This window comes from Halichoeres trimaculatus, unplaced genomic scaffold (assembly GCF_033239565.1).
Source record: "Halichoeres trimaculatus isolate MK-OKI-2021-1 unplaced genomic scaffold, fHalTri1.1 fHalTri1_scaffold_12, whole genome shotgun sequence".
Lineage (NCBI taxonomy): Eukaryota > Metazoa > Chordata > Actinopteri > Labriformes > Labridae > Halichoeres > Halichoeres trimaculatus.
Window position 1 is genome coordinate 7583482 of NW_027437190.1, and position 21444 is coordinate 7604925.

The 21444-nt window shown below is 41.8% G+C and overlaps 1 protein-coding gene across 2 annotated transcripts in view; it reads left to right on the forward strand.

Moving 5' to 3' along the window:
• The window catches only part of zfpm2a (zinc finger protein, FOG family member 2a), a 128860-nt gene that overhangs the window by 26642 nt on the left and 80774 nt on the right, over positions 1–21444 (forward strand). For both annotated transcript variants that reach the window (XM_074683352.1, XM_074683351.1), the window contains exons 2-3: positions 6144–6302; positions 13392–13493. In XM_074683352.1, the coding sequence (XP_074539453.1) occupies positions 6144–6302; positions 13392–13493 (261 nt within the window). The remainder of the gene's footprint in view (positions 1–6143; positions 6303–13391; positions 13494–21444) is intronic.

Consider the following 21444-nt stretch of genomic DNA (forward strand, 5'->3'; position numbering starts at 1 on the left):
GTGCTGCCTGCGTTGTTCTGGGTGTGTCCCAGCCACGGAGCATGAATGTACAATCATTTAAACTTAGTGGACCATCTAAACGCATGACGTCATCAGATTGCTGTCAGATGTCTCATCCGCCTCACAACCCTGAGCGTGTTCAGAAGACTCTGACATGGGTGTAAATGCATTTTTTCGCCCCCTCATGAATCCCAGTTTCCAGACAGGCGTTAGAGCTGAGTTCTCAAGCAGTTAGTTGACTGTTGATTGTAAGTGCCCAAATTTAGGAAGGAAGCCATTTCTAATCATGAGAATTACATTGCTTAGCAACCGGAAAATCAAGTTAAACAATACGGTTATTTATTCTTGCTCACAGACAGCAGCTCTGAGAACACATCAGTCTCCAGTGAAGCTGCTCCTCTCTCCTCCCAGAACATAGTCTCACATATACAGAATGTAAACACACACACACACACCGACAGGAAAGGAAACCCACTCCTGACGTGTTTCACAGCGTTTGGTTCATGTTCAGTTTGATCAGGATTTAATTTGGGTGGAGGGCTTTTTGTTAGGAAGAAGAAGAATGGTTTGAGGATTCCTGTGCCGTATTAAGCTATCAAGACGTGAGTAAATGGTATCTATTTCATTACAGTGATCAAGGATTAAATTAGAGGCTTCAGCCTTGATACATATACACTAAGTCTCTTCCAAGGCTGAGGGAGCCCTCTGCTTCCCAAAGGTCATTAGAGCTGAGGAGAGTATGGCCCCCAGTCTCTCTGTATCTCCTCCTTCCTCCTCCTCCTCCTCCTCCTCAGCCTTCACAATCCTTCATGCGCATTGAGACGCATTACTATTTCTGTTTCTTCTTCTTTTCGTCAGAGAGCAGATACTTATCTCTCCCTCCAGCTGTGAAGGTAAACACATTAATGTATATCTCACAGCAAACAGCCACTTTCAACTTGAGACAAAGTGTTTATTTCTGAATTTCCTCCCCCGACAGAAGTTTGAGGAGTCCTGAGGAGCGTCTGTGTGTGTTCACCTGGAAGTGAGGAAGGCTCGGTATCATTGTTGGCACAAAGTGTCTGTCACAGGGAGTTGAGTTGGCAGGGGTTGAGCCGTATGGCCCTGTTGGATTTTAGGACTGCATTATGCATTCATGTTAAGTCTCAGGTGCTACGTTTTATCCTCAGGCCAGCTTGGACACATTTTCAATGGACCTTTTGGATGAAAAACTGTATAGGTGGGAGCAAAAATGATTTCCATGCTTAAAGAGATCTGCCGCTTTGTTTTGTCAGATTCAATTACCTCACCTCTAATTAGGGAGCTATAGAGGGGGCTGGGTTTGTGATCCACACATCACACTGTGGAGCCTGCTGATAATGTGAGGTATCGCTATCACAGCCTGGCCACCAGCTCCCCACATTGCAGACGACTGAAAAGCACGCCATAAAACACAGTTTTGCACATTTTCAGTTGGTGCTTCTTTTAGAGTTACTTACCACAGCAAGGTAAGAGCATCATGGGTGTTTTTTTCCGTTCCTGTTAAGGCAGAGACTCACTTACAGAGCATTAACCAGTCATTCTACCTACTTTGTCCATACTCCTCTCTGCTCTGCTCCCCTTCCTCTGTGACTCATTAATCCTCTGTCCATCATACGGTCTCAGAGTATCACCCCATTTTACAGACTCAGCAGGGGCATTACCATATCCCTCTCTGGAGCTCCACTTCGCATGGTTGATCCCTATCAGACAGAGGCCATGCCATGAACAAAAGAGCCACTGTGATCAAGCCTGCTTTCAGCTACCAATGTCTCTATTAGCGTTAGCCGCTCCTGCCCGCCGCTCCTGCCTCACGATTGTTTGAACAGGGCTATGATTTCTCTCTCTGGTTGACAGAGGTAGAGTCCGATGAATGCGGATGATACAGTTCAGGGCAGAGGGTGTGGATGGCGAGGCTCGGGGATACTCGGACACTGACCATGATTGAGGGGGAGTTCAGACAGGGTACAGTTTCAAGGCGTGCTCCTGAAATAGTCGCAGGAATGAGGAATGAACCTGGGGTGATTCGCTGACCAAACCTTTGACTACAATAAAAAGACTGCAGCTCATGGTTATTCCTTCATCTAATGTGATAATTACTGTTCAGAACTAAACACCGTGAGGCTGCATTCCAGTTATATGACCCTAAAATTTGAAACAGTCTTCCAGAAGATGTGAGACAGGCCTCAACTCTGACAATGTTCAAATTACAACTGAAAATCGTTTGTTTAGCATAGCATACAACACCTGGAAGTATTTTATCTACATTCTCCTCTCTTAATTCAGTTGATCATTTTAATGCTTTATTGTATGATTCTATGTAATGATTATATTTTGCCTGTTGTGATTTTATTTCATTTTAGCTGTAAAGCGCTTTGAATTACCTTGTGTATGAACTGTGCTTTACAAATAAACTCACCCTTGCCTGGGTGAATAGTTTCACATTTTTAACGTCAAACACTTAAAATAAAGACTAAGATTCAATACAGGTCAAAATGATGTGCTGAGATTTTGAGGAATCCAATCAAAACCTGATTTTTCTTCTTGCAAAATATTTTTTTTTCCATCTTCAGGACTTTGACCAGTTGGGAATATTAATGAATAGAATAGAATAGAATAGAATAGAATAGAATAGAATAGAATAGAATAGAATAGAATAGAAAATACTTTATTTATCCCCGAGGGGAAATTCAGGAGTCACCGCAGCATTTAAGAAAACATAAGTAAGAAAGAGTATAGAAAGTGCAAAAATGGAGAACTTAAAGAAAAAATCTGTTTTTTTTATTTTTTATTTTTTTGCTGGATAGGTAGTAAATGTTGTTTGAAATGGGCATTTTTATATATTAATTATGCTTTTTTTTCTATTGACCATTCACTAATTGATCCGCCCCCCAATGCTGAATAACCACCAAAGTTATTGATTGGGGTTTCCAAGTTGAAAAAGCAAAAATATGTCAAAAAGGATAAAAGAAATCTCACCGTTAGAAAGTTGAAATGTAACTTCTTTTGATTTTGATTCAAACTCTCCTACTTAAATTTTAAGGACCATAATGGAAAGACAAAAGCAGCACATGTTGATGCCATAACTAGGGATAAGTACCAAATGAGGTACTTTTATAGGTACCAACTGATATCAGTCATAAGTACCGAGTACTAATTCATTTAAAATTGAAAGGTATCATGTTTAGGTACCTAAATGCATCGTTGTGACTGTGAGGGAGTGGAAGAGTAGGTGATTTTCCATACTGGACATGAACACAGCATTGCAAGGTTATATTGAAGAATGAATATGTTAAATTGAAGAAAATTAGATTTTATTATTAAACAAATTGATATTTTTTTACCACATAAACACAAAAAAGTACCGAAAATTGGTACCATTGAGTACCGGTACCGATTGCCAGGTACTGGGCATTGGTACCGTAAGGTTTTAAATGTGAAATGTTGCCAATCAACCATAATGTGATGTAACTGAGTATTATTTATCAGTTCCTTAGAGTACTTTATTTCTCATGTACTTGTTTTTGGTTAACTGTATTTATCATGGTTTGAGTGAAGTGACTGACTTGGAAACTTATAAAAAAGACCTTTCAGATTGTCACAGAGTCATCTAAAGTTCATTGGGTCACCGTTAATGAGGCAATAGTCATAAGACGCAGCTTAAATGTCAAAGCCAGCTTTCAAAGCAGTGTAAGTGTAAGTTGTAATGACATGTTTCTGTTTTTTATTATTTGGCTGCTGTCGGATTGCGTGCACCGTTTTTAAAGCTGACTTTGTTGTTTTTGTTGGACCGTGCGATGCACTCACACTCTCTCAGTGGTGTTGTTGTCCATCTGAACCCCAGCAGAGTCCTGATAAAAGGGTGAAGATGCAGACATTTGTCTGGCCAAATTCATCAGCGGACCCTATAGAAATGCACGAAGGAGCTCGGGTCACACGGGGAATGTGACAGGATTTTAAACAGTACACAACTAAATATAGCAGGAAGGCCACTATCAGAAAATGAGTTAGGAGTGTGGTGCTAGTCGTTTAGAAAGTCATTATTCTTATCATTGCTGTCTCTGAAATAATTTCAGGTCTCTTCATGCAATGAATACTGTATAATAACTAAACATGTGAGAATGCGCACAAACTTTGGTAATCTACATAGTCGCTTAGAAGTTGCCATCAGACCCCCTTTAATGTCTCTGACTGTGGAGTATTTAATTTCCCCATTTTCAGTCGGACCCGAGTATCTCTATCAGTTTGAAAATGCTCCATTTAGTTACTATCTGTTTGAGTGGGGAAGTGAGATGCCCTTATTCTAAGTCTATTAAAGCTCGGTGCTATCTCATCTTATCTGCCTAATCTTTGTGTCTTATTGACCATGAAGTTTATCTTTGATCTCCCTTTACCCTTATTATCTCACAACACTGTAGGTCTATTTTCTATGGTGCAATAGTGCTGCTGTATTTGCCGGCGACAGAGGAAGAATCATTTAGTTGTACACACACAGTTCTTATTCAGCTGTGTAATGGAATGTGTACCGAGTGTGTGAATAGAAATGTATTTCCCTGCTTTCCTTCACACTGTCTTGAATTGCCTTGGCAGGAGCTTTTAACGCCAGTCATACAATCTCCCCTTGATACTGCGATATTTATCTCCCGGTATCATCATAAGTGATGGTAGACTCATCGAGTCACTTCACGCCTCACTTCACTCCTCAGCGAATCAGCAGAAGGCATCAGATAAGATCATAAAAATGTGTCCTAATTTAAAAGCAGCACTCTGCCTCCACAGTGTCTATTAGAGATCTGTGTGCTAATTCTTTTCATGTCCGGGGCTCCTGCAGATGTAGGCTTCTACAAAGGAGTAATTTATGAGACTAATGAAAAGAGCAAGCAGTTTGTGGACATCAGGGGGGTCTTTTATGAGATTCTCTGAAAGAAGAAAGAAAAACAGGAGAGCCACACCAGCCCCACTTTTCTGAACTGAAATTACTGCTTTATTAAAGCTGAGGGTCTCGCTCTTGCAACAATAAAACAAACACATTGAAAGGTGTCAAGAGGATGTGAGTGTATTCTGTTTGAGCTCCTGGATGATGCACAAGAGGCTGTAACATAGCTCACGCCTGACAGGCAGGGGTGGAGACAGTGTGAACATGCAGGAGGCAGAGATATGTTTTATCCAGAGATGAGATGAAACAAAAAGAAATATTTTCATCCACGTAAACGATACGGGCATCTTCCTTGGAGAGTTTTTTTTTTCTGTCTTTCAAATTAAACCAACTGAAAGTTAAATTTCCATCAGTTTGCTTTGGTAATTCACATGCAGACATTGGAGAAATATATTAGTTTGAAAGAGAAGGTGGGCAAGATGCACATTATCTTAATAACGTCCAAAAGCCGAATGAGATGTTTTTTAAAACTAATGTGATTCAGGTAGCAGTACAGTAATTCCATCAACACCCTTGATTGAAGCAAAATGGTAATATGCAAATACCAAAAAAGATGTACAGCTACAAGCAAAACTCTGAAATCGTTTAGATTTAAAGAAATAATATTGCATGGAGGGGGGGAAACATTAATCACACGGAAAAGTGTCTCCTTTAAGATTGCACTGGTGTATTACCCGGAGGCATGGAATGTAAATGGAAAATCAACATTGTACCCTGTGATAAGGCTAACAAATTAATAAAAGTATTTTCTTTCTACTCCCTTGCTGATGCCTGTATGAAATGAACTTTTCTCCCCCCCTCTCTTTCCATCTGTGAGAGGTTTTGTGTTGCAAGTTGCAGGATTAAAATTGGCACTCACCTTGGCTGCATGTGAGCTTGTTTTTCAGAGCACTACAAAAGGTTTTTCACTACCTGAAATGGAAGGGCGTTTGTAAAATATGATGGTAAATAGTATTCTTTGTTAATCTGACGTTATATTTGTGTCCCAACAAGGGGAGTGTAGACGGCGCCAAGGTTTACCGCACTTTGAGTCGAGTCTGCTTTTGTAATATTTTAACAAAAGAATCAAGGAGAGAAGTTTTTTTGAGTGCTTGAATTTTATGATGAAACTGCTGAAAATCTCCCCTGTGTGTTTGTATATGTGTGTGTGTGTGTGTGTGTGCATGTGTGTGTGTGTGTGTTCCCTCAGGTCCTCTAGAGGATGGCCTGGAGGAAGAGGAGGAGGAGTATGTCTCTGAGGAGAATGAGCTCATGGCCAAAGACGACTTTTCGGTGGAGGAGAACTTCTCTGCAGAGTTTGAGACTGAGAACATGAGCTGTGAAGACATGGCGTACTTCTGCAACAAAGGTGAGGATCAATCACTCGTCCTATCCTAAAGCGGAGATTTAAAAGGCGTTATCCCCAAGTTGTTTACAGTGTTCTTTTTAATACCTAATCTAAGACAATATGTTGCGCTACCTGTGTGCCAAACATCAAGAATAAGTTAAACTCCTGCCAATGGTGTCTAATAAAATTCCTCAACATGTTCAAATCAAACCTGGCAGAGCTTAAAACCATGCGAGAATTTCTCCGGCATCACTAGTGAGAGTTGAAACTATCCATTTTCCTATTTGATCCCAACACTCCGCCCAAGAGCAGTGGTTTGATCTGAGAGAGAGATGGCATGGGCAACGCCGGCTCTCCCTCTGTGATAGCTCTGTGAAGGTGTGCAACGCTACACCAATGCACTGGAGAGCGTAGCATTTCCCTTTGAGCCGGTGGTAAAGCTCTGTGAACACTCAGCAGCACCTGCTACAGCTTGGAGGTCCAGCACTAAAGCGCCACAGCATCGCCAAATGCGCCCAAGTCCTCTTTGAACTCCAATTCAATTAGATTGCTTCTTTGTATGTTTGTTTCATTTCGGTCACACCTTGCCATCACAGGAGCTAATTTGTGGTCTGCTCCAGGTTACAGTGTGAAGATGACAGACTTGTCCTCCCTCCTCCCCCCTCCTCACCACCTCCCCTTTCTACCCCCTGGTCACGTTGCCTCCACTACCCCAGGTGTCCCCATCCCCACTCTGACTGCTAGACGGATGCTGGAAATTTGATGTTTTAATGAAGTACCAGCGCTTTGAATGTCTTCTTCTTCTTTCCCCTTTCAAAGGGAAAACTGTTTAGAATTAGTTCTTCACACTTTTATACTGATGTGCCTCGTGGGATTACATTATTAAAGAGAAGTAAATCTTTCATGTTTCAGGTAGGCTATGCCCCGGTAATCGTATCAATAATGTTTTTCTTTTGTTCTCTGGGGAGAGTTGAACTGAGCAATTGTTCGGAAATTGCAATTACCAGTGATGCCTTATTCATTTTACCCTTTGTCTACCCTGTAATGTGGCTTTCTACAAACTTCAAAGTAGAATGTATATGGTCTTGTAAAAGGCCTTTAGCTATGAAATAGATGGTGCAGCTCACATATAAAGTTACAGCCAGAGAAGAAGAAGAAGTACACTTCTGGAAACCTTCAAAGGACCTTGTTACAGACGTTAGATATGTCCATTGTTTTGGATAAATCCACACGAGGAACGGCGCTGTAATCTGCTTTCCATGTTTTTGAAAAAAGTCAACACTAAATAGCAATCCCGGTTGTCAAATACTTCTTTTTGGGACACGTCTAATCTTTCCTTTGTCAAACACAAACCCTAGTAGTCAGATTTTTCATTATTATTACTTTGCTATCTGAGCTTACAGTGGCTAAGTCTCCAAGTGCCTCGCAAGACCCGAATGATGTAGCGACCACTTTTCCTTTTTCTTCATGGCAGAAGTTGTGCGCAATCATCAGGTGTAGCCTTTTTCCCCATGATCCCTTCCTCAATTAGATCTATTTAAAACTAATGTCAGCTTGGCTTAAATTTACCCCACTTATGTGAAACTGCCTTGAATTAAGCAGGACGCTATCCTGGCGGCATTAAATGGTTTAAGTGTGTTATTCCTCGAATATAGGAGGAAAAAGAGAGCCCCCTTGATTAACTAAACCCTCTCAAATGTGATGGCTTGCTGTAATTAGGCCTTTGCGGACTTGAACGTGGGTTTTAAAGCAGCCACTCATCCCATGGCCTTTATCTTCTGCTGCTTCCCGGAGAATAAGGTCTCTCGTGTAAGGTTCCTCCACTGAGCAGTGACTCTCTGGTCTTAGCTTAGCCTTGTATCTGTGTAGTCACTCTCTGAAATGGGCTTGTCAGGGGGACCTAAAACCTCCATTAAAAGTTTCAGTCTATAATAGGTATTAAAAAGCTGTAGGAACACAAAGAGGAGTACCAATTTTCATTAACATATGAAGCACTTATTAACTTTGATCAGAGTGCGGTGAAGTAGCAAAGCTGCTTAAAGGCGCAAAGGTCAGGAAGTTGAATGCCACCAAAGACTCAGTCATTTGCCTTACCCTTGCAGAAAAGGGACTCCCCTGATAAGTGCAAGGGGCACCTTGTCGTCCCATCTGGTCCTGAGGCTCAGGGACCTCTAAATGAGGTAGTGCTTGGCTCCACAACCTGTTAAGTTAATGATGTTGTGGCTCAGGTGTTTGTGTGTGGATAGTATGACGCTAAACACTTTTATCAACACTGAAAACAGAAGTATGGAGGCTCACTGGTGCCAAATTTTGATTTAACTGCCTTGTTCAGGTAAAAAAAAAAAAAAAAGAAAAGAAAAAATTACCATCTTTTTCTTTAAAGCCCCTTTCAAATTGTACAGTTGGGACCCTCAACAAAACAAATTTCAAAATCAAAGTTTTATTAAATCAATTAAGGTTGACAGGCCTTAAAAGTAAATTTATACTGAATGTGACAAAATAACAGATAAATATTTTAGAATGAAGTGAATTTGTGCTTTTTTATGTTTTTTTTTCTGTTTCTTTTTTGTTTTTGACCCCTTGACAGTTAAAAATAACTGAATTACTGCTATTTTTTGCAATTCAGAGGTATTTTTTTTTATAGTATTTTACTTTTATTTTTTAACTTCAAACTGCACCTCTGTTACATTGAGAGAAGATACCTTAAAAATGGGCTTCTACTGTGAGGTTTTAGATTTTACATACACAATGACTCCATATGAAGCTGATTACATCACTGCTACCACAGTTGTTCTCTTCTTATACATCCACCACTATATATATGATAACTGAAGCAGCACTTTAATGGCGATAACACTGTTTTTGAACTTAATTAAACAAAGGATCCGACCACTTCAGATGTTCCTCTTATCTTGCAAACACTGAAGAGGATCCTGACCCCGACTTGGGAACCAGTCATCTATTATATCAATTAAATAATTAAGGACATTAACAGGCGTGACATAGATGGTGTGAGTCAATGTCATGAAGGAGCAGAGCTAAAGGGAAGGAGCGCTGCACTGATACGAGCTTTGGGGCTTAAAGAGGGTCTGACCACTGCTGGGGGAGTCCGTATCTGAGGAAATCACCTTGGATTCTTCTGTTTTTTAAAACAAAATCTTACTTTAAACTCACACAATGTGGGTTCACATTTATGGAGCTTTGCTTGTGAAGAGCCAGCTGTTAAACATGTTTGTTCCACGGCAAAGATTTATCCTCCATTGACACACCTGGCTCAGTAATAGAGAGGAAGATGCCTCTCTTTTTTTTTCACACTGAGTGGCACCTTTTTTTACTGAAATTGTGAAATTTCACCTTGCAGTTTTGCCCCCTCTTTTATTGTTGGCTTTCTGAGAAGTTCAGCACAGGGTGTTGCCACAAGCTGTTCCCTCGGTTTGTTCCAAGTGTTGTCTGAAGACGAATGACGTGCTTAGTTAGCTCTGACAGTGAATTTCCATACCATTTCATGTGTCTCATTTTTCCAGTCTGAAAAACTGTTTCTTTAAATTGATACAGCATTTTTTCCCCCTCCTCGGCTCAAGCTGCTCAGTCCCAATGCTGTTTTGAGTGTTTCATGTCTATAAACATAAAGAACAACTTAATAGGAACATTTTGCACTCCTCTGCACCGTTTACTGACAATGACAGAATTTATAATAGAGGCAGAAACGTTTCATCACAGACGGAGTGAAGGGTGAAAGCTCAGGATACAGGAGTATACAGGAATGAAAATGGTGAAGAATAAACCCACCTTGACCCATCTAATAACCTCCTGGTGAGTAATTTGACTCGCAGCAGTCAGAGACGTACAGTAACAAACAGAAAGTACCAGAATTAATTATGTCACTCTTTGTGTAACACAGAAGTAATCAGAATCTTCTGCAACAGTGGGGGAAGATCTCCTTGGCACTTTCTCACAAGCTGCCAGTGCCCAGAATGGTAAATGTGGAATTTTAATGCACAGTTAATGCTGGGGAATATGGGGAAATGCTAATTTGTGGTGTGATAAGATGAATCGAGTCATCCCTTTAGCCCCATTTGACTCAGTGCAGGAAATTAATCATTAATGTTTGTTAAGTATGACAATCTAACTGGGCCAGATCTACATGCTCAGAGAGTGAGGCAGAGTGAGATAAAGACCAAGGCTGCAGACAGGGAGGAAAACTGCCAGATTCTGTAATGATGGGAATTTATTGGCATTTAAAAAGACAGTGGCAGAGCATTTCACTAATAGCCTCCCTCCATTGGAGTGCTCTGCCTGCCACCGACTGCACACAATTTGATCCTATTTTTCCAATAGCAGAGAAGTCTTACAGCTATGCTTGACTTTGGTTACAGCTGTTTCTTCCTGAAATTGACTTTATCAGTTGCAGCACAATCTGCATCAACAACCAAATATGCAATATCAACCGACTAGCACTACCACTGTAGGGGCAAGAGCGGGCGTTCTCTCCTCATATTATATATTTGGAAATCATGGCCAAGGAGCAGCGTGAGCGAAAATGAGATGGAATTAGAAAAGCTGTGCCAGGTCAAAGTCATATATGAAAGTTAAAATGCTTAAATTTAACATTTTTCACACATTAGAGCCCGAACTGGACGAGCTGTTGAGAACCAGAGTGATTGGTGTTTGTTGTGAGACTGACATTTTCAAGGGCTCCCTCAACAGAGACAATGCTAAAAGGGAGAGAAAAAGCCAATATGACTTTGTTGCTACCTTGCTCCAGGAATTGTGTGTGTAAATCGCCTATAAGCTTATTGACCTGAATGCATAGCATGCTGTGTGTGACTGCGATTTGGCTGGAGAGCTGTCCTTTGATAGAGCGGCGATAGGGCTGATTTTAACAGCTCACTGGCTCCTCTTGCATGCCTGCCAACCCTGCGCTCAGCAGGCTGCCTCACCTCTCCTCTCCATCCCTTCTGTTCTGATCAGCCTTTTCTTTTGGACCTGGAGTATCTTTATTTGATTGTGCTGTGAAGGAAACCTCAACCAGATGTAATTTCTGAACAGTTACGTAGATGATCCTTCAAATGATGAGACAGGATGTCTGCAAATCAAACTCTTAAAGGTGATCTATTTTTAAATCAGAGAGGTCAAAGTCTTGAATCCTTTAAAGAACTGGTCCAAAAATCTCCGTCCTCTCCGTCTTATCAGAGCATACTGTAAGAAAAGGAGTGCTGCTCCGTCATTTCTTCCCCTGCTCTGCTTTTTCTCCTGACATTTGTGCAAGAAACTTCATCAAAGCCCTGTGACTTTGTTCCTGTGAGGTTGCCCGAGTGATTGTGTTTAAAATGCATTGCAAACTGTGTTAGATAGAAGGCAGAAAATCCTTAATCACTGCTTAATTAAGGAATCATCTTGTAGCTTCATTTCCCGGGCTGTAATTAAACACTTCCAATACGTTTCGTTACAGGGCTTAACATGTTCGCCTGAGATCAAGGTAGTGCCTTTAATGTTATCTCCCTAGCTTTTTTAAACTCCGCTCCATTGGAAGGAACTGTTGATACACGCCTTTGTTATCCTTGTCATAATACGAGCCTAGTATGCTAAAGAGGTTCTTCAGGCCCAACAATAAATGGTGGGGGAATTTGGTTAAGTGGGCTCCCTGATAATATACTGGGAGAGGCAAAGAAGTGGGGGAGAAATTGCCTGCCCAAGCAGACACTTGCATAAGCAAAACTGGGTCATTATGACCTCCTGTGCTGTAAGTAGATCATTTCTGCAGACTTGCCTTCAGTATCACTTTCTTTTGGAATACATCTTCTCTTATAGTGCAAGGCAGAAAACTGAAATCCTTTAGCAATGTTTGCTATCTTCTTTGAAGTGAGCCATGTAAAAAAAGCTAAACAAGCATGGTATGTGTGTATGTGTGTGTGTGTGTGTGTGTGTTTGATGTAGAGATTAACCTTACTGAGGACAGACAGAGCTGCAGTGAAGTAGCGTGTGTCCTATGGCAGTTGTGACTGGAATTGTGATAACTTACACTATGAAACGCTCTGTGTAAGCCGGGGTGGGGGTCACATACAGACATGGTAAACAACCATGTGACAACACTATTTACTACATTTGTTTCCTGTCATAATAAGTGATGGGATTTTTATCATTGGCTACATAAACCTCATCGTAACTCTCCAGCATCCTGGTCATTCCAGTGCATAAACATTTTAATCTTCATATCCATTCTTGTTTTTTTTTCCCTGTTGAGGGTTTAAAGATTGATAATCCATTGTAGTACTCCAGGCCTGTCCTTGACCATTTATTATAGGATTTAGAACATCAAAGGGATGACATTGATATGGTGACAAAACTCAGGAAAATGTTCCTCCATAAACTACCAACCACTGCACGCCCTGAGCGGGTTTGCCTGTCTCGTCCAGCTTCGATGAGCTACCCTACAGTCGTTATTTTATCTAAATTAAATGTGAAAATTACCTCACTTTAGTTATGTGATTATAAATGTTGGTTAAAATTTAAAGATGTGTTAAAATTGATATTTTTTGTCTTGCATCTACACTCAACAAGTGCTTCTTTCACAGTCGACTCTGCGTCTGTTTAGCATGAGTTTGGGGCACTTGCTCCTAAAAGAGAGACATCTAAATGCCCTGCATGGTCCTTGTAAGCCCAGAGACTGTAATCCAGCCCGACATCCTATAACACACATTTTAGCCTGCTTCACAATAGATCAAAAGGTAATAAATAGCCGGCTCTCTCCCACACATTGCTTTCCTTCCTGTTCCATGAGGCTTCCTCCTGTTCCTGTAGGCACTCATGGGAACTCCTTTTTCCATAAAAGTGTGCAGCTGGACATGCCAAGCTCCAAACAAACGTGCATATACACATCTAAATATACACAAGTGCTCAGTTTGCGTACCACCACAATGGCTGGTGTGACTCTGGAGTGTGAAACACAGGAAGAGAGTTATAAAACTACATGAAAGTTTGTTGGATACAGAAAAGAGGTGCTTTGAATGTAACAGCCTATATTACAGAGCTGAGATAAGTCTGAGCAATGAATAATTCTGCTTGTGTTTTGTTTTGCTTGCTTTAATGTGTTTTGTTTCTTCTTTGCAGGTGAGGAAGATGGGAACCGAGAAGCAGGAGACACAGAGATAGACGGGCAGGGTGAGAAGACCAGGCACACAGCCGCAGGGCCTGACGAGTGGGATGGTCCAAGTAAGTCAAGTCTTCACTTTTTTGTCCCTTGTTAGCCTCCCTAGCCTTCCAGCCTCTGTAGCAATAACAAAACTGTGAATGCATGTTGCATAATTTGAGGAAATGTATTAATTTAATCTTAAAAAAAGAGGATAATTGCAGACACGTGCATGATTTACAAGCTCCAAGATTTCACACATCTTCCATTTAGCTTGCTCTTGAAACAGGTTTATCCTTTTCCAGACACATAATGCACTTCTGATGACGCATTTTCATAAGTGAAAAACTTTTCTTGTTTTATGTCTTCCTTTGCCCTTTTACTAAAATGCACTTTATCAAAGGATGGGTAGTGCATTAAACAAGATAGTTGCACAGCAATTACTGATCAGCACAGCTTTCAGCCGCTGCTGAACACACAAAACATGATTCCCTTTAATGCAAAAAAAAAAAAAAAAAAAAAATGACCCAAAGAACTTACTGCAGGTTGATACGTATGTAAAAAAGGAAGGGATGAGAAAGAAAAAGAGGAGAGGGAGAGGGAGAAAAAGTGGATTTGGGCAAGTTGTGCTTGCTAGCTTGAAGCCCCCCGGGGTGTGTATTTTATACTGACAGTGAATCAGTGTTATCGCACCTATCAGATAATGCATTTATCATTAAATTTCACATTTGCATTTAAATCTGGGGAAGGAAATGAGCATTGCTGGCCAAAGATAAGAACGCTGGGACGACAGTAATAAACCATCACTGTGATCAGTCAGGAGACAGGGCTGAGGGGGTCAGCTCACAACTATGGGGACCATGACAAAAAGAGGAGAGCGCGTGGGGGAAAAGGCTCGTTTGGACAAGAAATTGCTGAGCTTAAAAATACTGCTTGAAAAGGAGGGACGGGTGTAGCATGACTAGATGTATAAGTGACTGTAATTATCCTTACCTCTTCTACTTAGCCATCAGAATGAGAATTAGAGGCTCAGAAACACACTGCTGGACAGGCAGCAGGGAGAGGCGGGAGGGACGTGAGTCTGATGGGATGAAGTGTTACTCGTATAAAGTGGGGATGACGGAAATTTAGAGGAGGTGATGTGAGGTATAATGCACATTTCATGTTTTAATAAACCGCAGCCTGTGACATCCGTTTTGAGGACTTCAGCAGTGAATCCAACGTGAAAAATGACCCTTAGCTCGAAGCTGCGTCCAACTTAAAGAGACGTAGACGTACATGTGTTGAAAAAAGTAAAGACTCTCTTTGTGCTAACACCAATGAAGCTTCCTCACCATCACCGTGATGTACCAAACAATTAGTAAGTGATTTACTATGAGACAGCAGTGCCCCCTGTTTTCTCAATGGGCAGCACAGAGTGGGCAGAAATTAATCTAGCTGCATAATAATGCCATTCACTCTCCCATCATGACTGCCATGAAAGGTCATTTCCCTTTTTAATTTTTCCCATTGTGCTGGAAAAGTCAGATGGGCATGTTATAATTTGAATAAAGAGGGGAATCAGACAATCAGATAGGAACATTTGAAATGACATGACTTCCTGTTCAAAGTGATTAAAAGCAAATTTATTTAGTTTGAGACTGTCTACCCTTTAATCTCTTTGTAAATGTCCCGATAGTCCAGCATTCAAAAGTTCTTTGTTATTCTTTGGCTTAAGTTTAAGCAGGTGTGATTACGATCACCAACAGATAATTTTTAATCATTGAGCGTGTGCATCTGAATAGGATGTGAAATGGCTGTTACATAAAAAGAGAGTGAAGCCTCTTAATGAGGTGGGCTAACTCAGAGCATGCCCACCTGCTTTGGTGATTCTATTGAAGCGCCCCATACAGTTTCCCTTTTGCTGAGTAACAACAAAAGCCTTTACAATCTACATCCTTTAATTGAACTTTTTTTTGTCCCTGCTTTTCATCTCCACTTTAGTAACTCATGTCAAGGGCTGTCCGCGATTGCCCATGTTCTCTGATTGTCTTTCTGTCTGGAACAGCAGAGAACTGCACTGAATGACTCACTATTAATCTGATAGCTGCCTCTTCTCTTCTGTTCCGAGTGCTGGGTCTCTGATGTGGAACACCCAGTGAGTTCCCTTTCTCCCCACTCATCTCTACAAGTATGTCCTTAAGCAAATCTGCACACTGATCTTGTGTCTCGTGCTCATTTCTCGTCACGGATGTTTCGCAATCAGTTGCTGATTTGGGAGATAGGGCGGGAAGCTATTCTGTTCATTTTCATGGGCTGTGGCGATAGGAATCTGACTCTGTCTCCGTCGTTCTCTCACACTCGATCTCCTCTAGGCTAATTGGGAATGGTGTGTCTTTGCTAGCTAACTCTGCTAATAAACTTGTTCGTTGCCTTATCTACACACTTGCTCGTGTAAACTACACCCCCTTATGAAGTCATGGAAATCAAGGGTTTTCAAAGAGCAGGGTAATTATGATCTCACTCATTTCTGATAAAGGTCTTATGCCTGTGAAACCCATTTTAAATATCATTTAATTAAGTGTGTTATTTAGGGCTGCATCTTTTTTATGAGGTTCATAGAAATGAATCTCTCTCGTGCTCCCTTTCACACATAAAAAATGAGGACTTTAAAGAAATAATGAGAAAAATTTTGCTTCTGCTGGCAGGAATTTGTATGGTTTCTAAATGTGAATCTAAAAAGTGACAAAACATTTAAACAGCTGCACACAGAGGCCGCAAAACAAGGCACAACAAAACGAGGGCTACAGAAAACGCCATGTGACAGCGAGGCAACAAAAGCCAAGTGATCACCTTGTCCACAAAGCTTTTCTCCTGGCTCTCCATGATGGCCGGCGTGGCCCTGCTTGCTCAGCTCCTGATGCCAGCTGGGCATCAGCCAGAGCAAGGCACGGGTCAGCTAAAGGCGTGGCCATCTGAGACTCTACCTTATTGTCGGGCACCAGCCGAGCACGAGCAGAGAAAAACCTCCAGCCCCCACAAACGCACACAACCAGCACCTAAAAATAGGATACTTTACCTCCATTCAACCTTTTTCCTCCCTGTTTCAAGACATCAAACTTGCAGATGCTGAAAATACAGCTTCACTCAGATGTAAAAATGCTTAAGTCCCATTTTTGACTCCAGCCAACCCAGAAGGATCTTTCTGCGTCTTCCTGCAGAAAAAAAAAACAATGGCCATTACAGGTTTGATGTACATATGTCAGGCCAGATGGCTGGGCTACAGTAGCAGGTGCATTACCATATCTGTGCTATTTATATCATGCTGAAACACAAAGATGCAAATATTTGTGTGTGAGTGTGCAGAGATGGGTGTCAACCTCTCGGAGACTCTACTTCCACACCACCGTAATACTTCAAAGGAGGTTTATGGGGTCAATTCAATTCATCCCCAGCTCTGATTTTAACGTGTCATAATGTTGATGTTTTTGAAGGTAGCTGCAGAAACTGAACTGAAAATAAACTGACACTGAAGGACAGTTACATCCAACAACTTTTCAATTCGCGCAGAGCAACAATCCGTCTGAGCACAGTTCAGTCAGGTTACACTCGGTAAACAAAGAATGTTCCAACTCAGCATTCGAGTCCATTATAAAGTCAGGGTATCGTCAAGTAAGGAGGGGCGAGTCAAAATGAGGCAGAGAGACAAACGGAGCACCCAGATGCAGATTAGGCTGCAGAAGATGAGGGTGTAAAAGGGATTTAATGGTAGGATGGATTAGAGAAATCCTTGTAACAATGTTAAATAATTATGGTTCCAGCCGAGATCAAAGCGCCATTGATTGAACCCCTCAAGCCTTCAGCACACAGAGTCTTGGAAAGCAAAGATTGGTAAACTAGTGCTCAGACCACTCCGTCTGCTTCAGTTAAATTGGATTGGAAATATTAGGATATAGATGAATCCTTCAGGAGGCTTTCGCAAAGCTTTTGTCACCGGAAATGTAGCTTGGGAACAGTATGAAAGGTTTGATAGTGTACTGTCTCGACAGAATCATAAGACGAGGGTGTCGCAGCTGTCTCTACCGATACCTAAGCGTTTTAAGTAGACTTATAGACACACTTGACTGTTATATCAGCAAACGAAAAACTTTCAGAGCAGGCTTTTATTCAAGGTTTTATTTTTTTCTCCCCCCCTCTTCGTCTTGTAATCAAGAAATTTGGACGTACATCACGGCAGTTCTCCCCCAGAAAAGCAGGGTTTTATCTCCCTCCTCCAGGGGTTTATTCAAAGTCTTCAGACAAGTCTCACAAAACATGAATGACACTGAGATTGTTGATACTGATGATGAAAGTCCATCATCAGCTTCTTTGTGAGTTCTGGGCCTTGAGTGATGTAAAATTTAATTGCAATCAAAGTGCTACGAGTGTAAACATCGCCTGCCTTTTCCCAGATACATTTACTTCTTAAGAGATTACGGATGGAGGTTTTATAGGATGTGCATCACCTGTGTGCAGAAACATTTCCTTCCTTCCTCTCACACACAAACACACACACACACACACACACACACACACTCTCAAACACACACACGCACAATCACAATGTGTGATTATAATGATGAAATATGCAACAAGAGATTAGACAAATCACTGTACTCCTATGCTGCATCGCCTTGATGCAAATTTAGTCACTGATCCGCTATACTAAGAGGCTTTATAGAGGTTTTTCATGGTTGTTAGTTATATAATCAAAAATAGGGCAAAATGCAATCACTGTTCTTATCATCTGAGGAAGATGTCACCATATTCACTGCTAGTTTTTTGTGAGGCTACATGGGATGAGGAGCACTGAAAATGGACCTTAATAAGATAAATCACTCCTAACTATTCTGTTCAGCTTTTAGTTGAATTTATGTCCACTCACAATGCCGTCCTTTCTCCGTGATTACTGTTTCACGTTGACACGTCCAGAGAATTAAGAAGGAAACGAGAGCCACTGTTAAACGTGGGGCTGAATAAAGCCTGGATGGTTGGTGTGTTTCTGCCCCCGGGGACTTGACACCCATTGAGCCTCGCTTTAGCTCTCTGAATATGTTTGTTCTGCTTTGCTTACCCTCCCAGGCGCTGCAGCCGCACACCTTCTTCTAAAAGGGACATCGTTGTAATTGGTTGAATATTTGATGTGTGTATTTTACATTAACATGGAGGGAAGTCATGCAAGCGTAAATATAACTATAGGTCAAATCTGGTTTGCTCGACTGAAACTCACTCACATATGAAAGTGTTCATTTCTTTTGGCCTCTTTTTAAATAAAAAAACTAAAGAGTGTGTTTGAGGGGTTGTACTTCTTCTCATGCATTGATTTGCTTCCCTCCAAAATCTGGGTACAAGTGTTTAGTTTTCATCCAGTTTCAGCTCCTTGTTTCATTATGTGGCCGTTGGAATGCACTCAGTCCCATCACAGCCATATCTCTCTACCCCCTTAATCCTCCTCTTTCTCCTTCACACACACACACACACACACACACACACACACACACACACACACACATGCTAGTGAACAGCCTTCACACTGATAGGTATTGATAGGAAAACAGTGTCCACGCCTTTGAAGGCCTCTGGTTGGTGATGAACAGCTGGGCCCAGCTTGGCCCGCTGGTCACGCTAATTCCAGCTCCTTCTTTTTTCTGTCGAGGGGTGGCGGGGGGTGGGGCCCGCTTGTCAAATGAATTAAAATACCAAATAATAGTAATAATAATGATAATAAAAAAGTTAATAAAAAATGGCATGTTCCTCCCTGATTGTGCGGGTGTTGTGGTATTCAATTATGCAATTTTCATTGGCATATTAATCATCTTTTCAACAAACAAGCTGCCGTTAATTAAAGCAAAGCATGGATAAAGACGTGTTGCCGGATCATCACTCCGTTTATCACCGCGCACAGACCCGCAGTTAAGTAAATTCAGGCTGTGAGATGAATTTCAATGGTGTCCCTGTTTCTTCTGCGATGTGTGTGTGTGTTAGTGTGTGTGTGTGTGTGTGTGTGTGGGTGGTTAGCCATGTATTTATGCACACTGTGTTTGGAGGTGTGGTTAATGACGTTTCATATTAGTTTGGGTGGGAATTGTAATTACAAGTTACTCGCAGGTGAAAATTACTTTAATTGATTGATGCAGACATTCATTTCATCTGGGAGTTCCTTTTTTAATTCTGAGTCTCACTGTTTAGATCAACTCCAGCTGAATGGATGCAGAGTTTGGACAGCTCAGCCCGTCCTCCTTGTCTCCTTTTCTCTGGCTTTTTGTGCCACCTCTGTGCACCCCTCATTGGTGGGAGGGGATGGAGATTATTCAGGATCTTGTAAGATATGGGCTCCTCTAATCATAGCTCGCTGCCTCTACTGTCATTCAGTGGCTAAATAGAAGTGGGGAAATATGTTGTTGATGGGGGCAGCCAGACAGCCATGCAAGCACTTGAGTTCTGCCAGCAGGAAAAAGAACTGGAGGCATCTGTAGACATGTCACTTGTCCCTGTCGCTTATTGTGCAGCAACTTTATCAGCAGCAGCCGCTCACCCACTTGCTAAACTGGAGGGCCAGTTCCCTCTTAACTTAAACATAAGATCTTTGTGGTTTGAAGCACTCGGCTGCTCTGCACCCAATGTGGATCTGAAAGGCAAACACGACTCCAGTGTCGCCGTTACCCATCACAAAATCACACCTCATGAAAAACTTGTTTCTGGTGTATTAACTCAAATCTATATGCACTCAAACAGACTGTTGCACTGGAGCAAGATTCCACCCCAGCCCCCCTCTTCCTCCTCCTCCTCCTCCTCCTCCTCCTCCTCTCTTCTACAGAAGAAAGAAGTGAGATGATGGGAAAAAGGGAGAGGAGGAAAGGAGAGGGTTGAGAGGGAGGATAGGAAAGTGATGGAGATGGAGGAAAGAGAAGGAGGAGTGGGAGAGGGGGAGAGAAAAGTCAAAAACCTCCACATAACAATGCCGGAGAAAAATCAGAACATTTTCCACCGAAAGATGGGCCATTTCCAAATCCTTGTGCCCTATCAGACAAATTAAAGTAAATCAAGCATGAAATGAAGCAGAAGAGCCCGGAGATAAGGCTCCTTTAAGTCGTTTACAGATTAGGACAGAGGGAGAGAGGGAGAGAGGTGCATCTGGTCTCTGGCAGTGAAGAAGGCTAGTTTCTCATTTCACAATAGCAGCCTGTGTATAGGATTACTCTCCCCTGTCACCGACATGAGGAGCAGTGGGGGAATAGACGTCCACAAAATGTGTCTAAATACGTCCCCTAAGAAACGTTACAAACCAAAAACCTCTCAGTGTCAACCAGATGTAACACCTGATAGACAAACGAGCTCGACGCGGCCCTTTCTTTCACAGGTGTATCCTCCTGATTTGTTTGTTATTTCCGTCGCCTCTTCACCTTTTCTTATGCTCAAGTGGCTTCATCACTGCATGGCTTAAAAATTGAAATGAGCGCAGGATTGGCTGAGCAGCGTCATGTGATTGTATGGCTGTCAGCTCCTATGCACATGTTAAGCACGCCTCGGATGCCGTCTGCAGGAGGGAGGGAGGAGGAGGTGGGGAAGGGAGGTGATGGAGGAGGTGAAGGGGTGTTGCACAAATTGTGTTCTAAAATTGTGATTTTGTTTTCATTACGCCCTGCCTCGTAAACTAGGTTGTCTAATGCGTAAGTCATACTTCTATTTATTGTCGCAGATTAATTACAGTTTTATTTTAGTTCTCGCAATTTAGCAAAACATAATCATGAAGCCGGTTGCTCACAGTGTTTCACTTTCTGCACGCACACACACACAGGTAGGAACACACTCTCCCATCTTATTCATTTATGCAAGCCAGTGTAAGCAGGATCTAAACAACCCCCCTCTACATGCACATGCTTACTTAACACACACACACAGGCACACACAGGCACCCACACAAGGCAAGGGTGCGCTGCTCTTTGATGTCAACCGTCGAGCTCTCACTGGATTTTGTTTCACTCCTTTCGTGTATCCCTTCTGGGAGTGATGAGA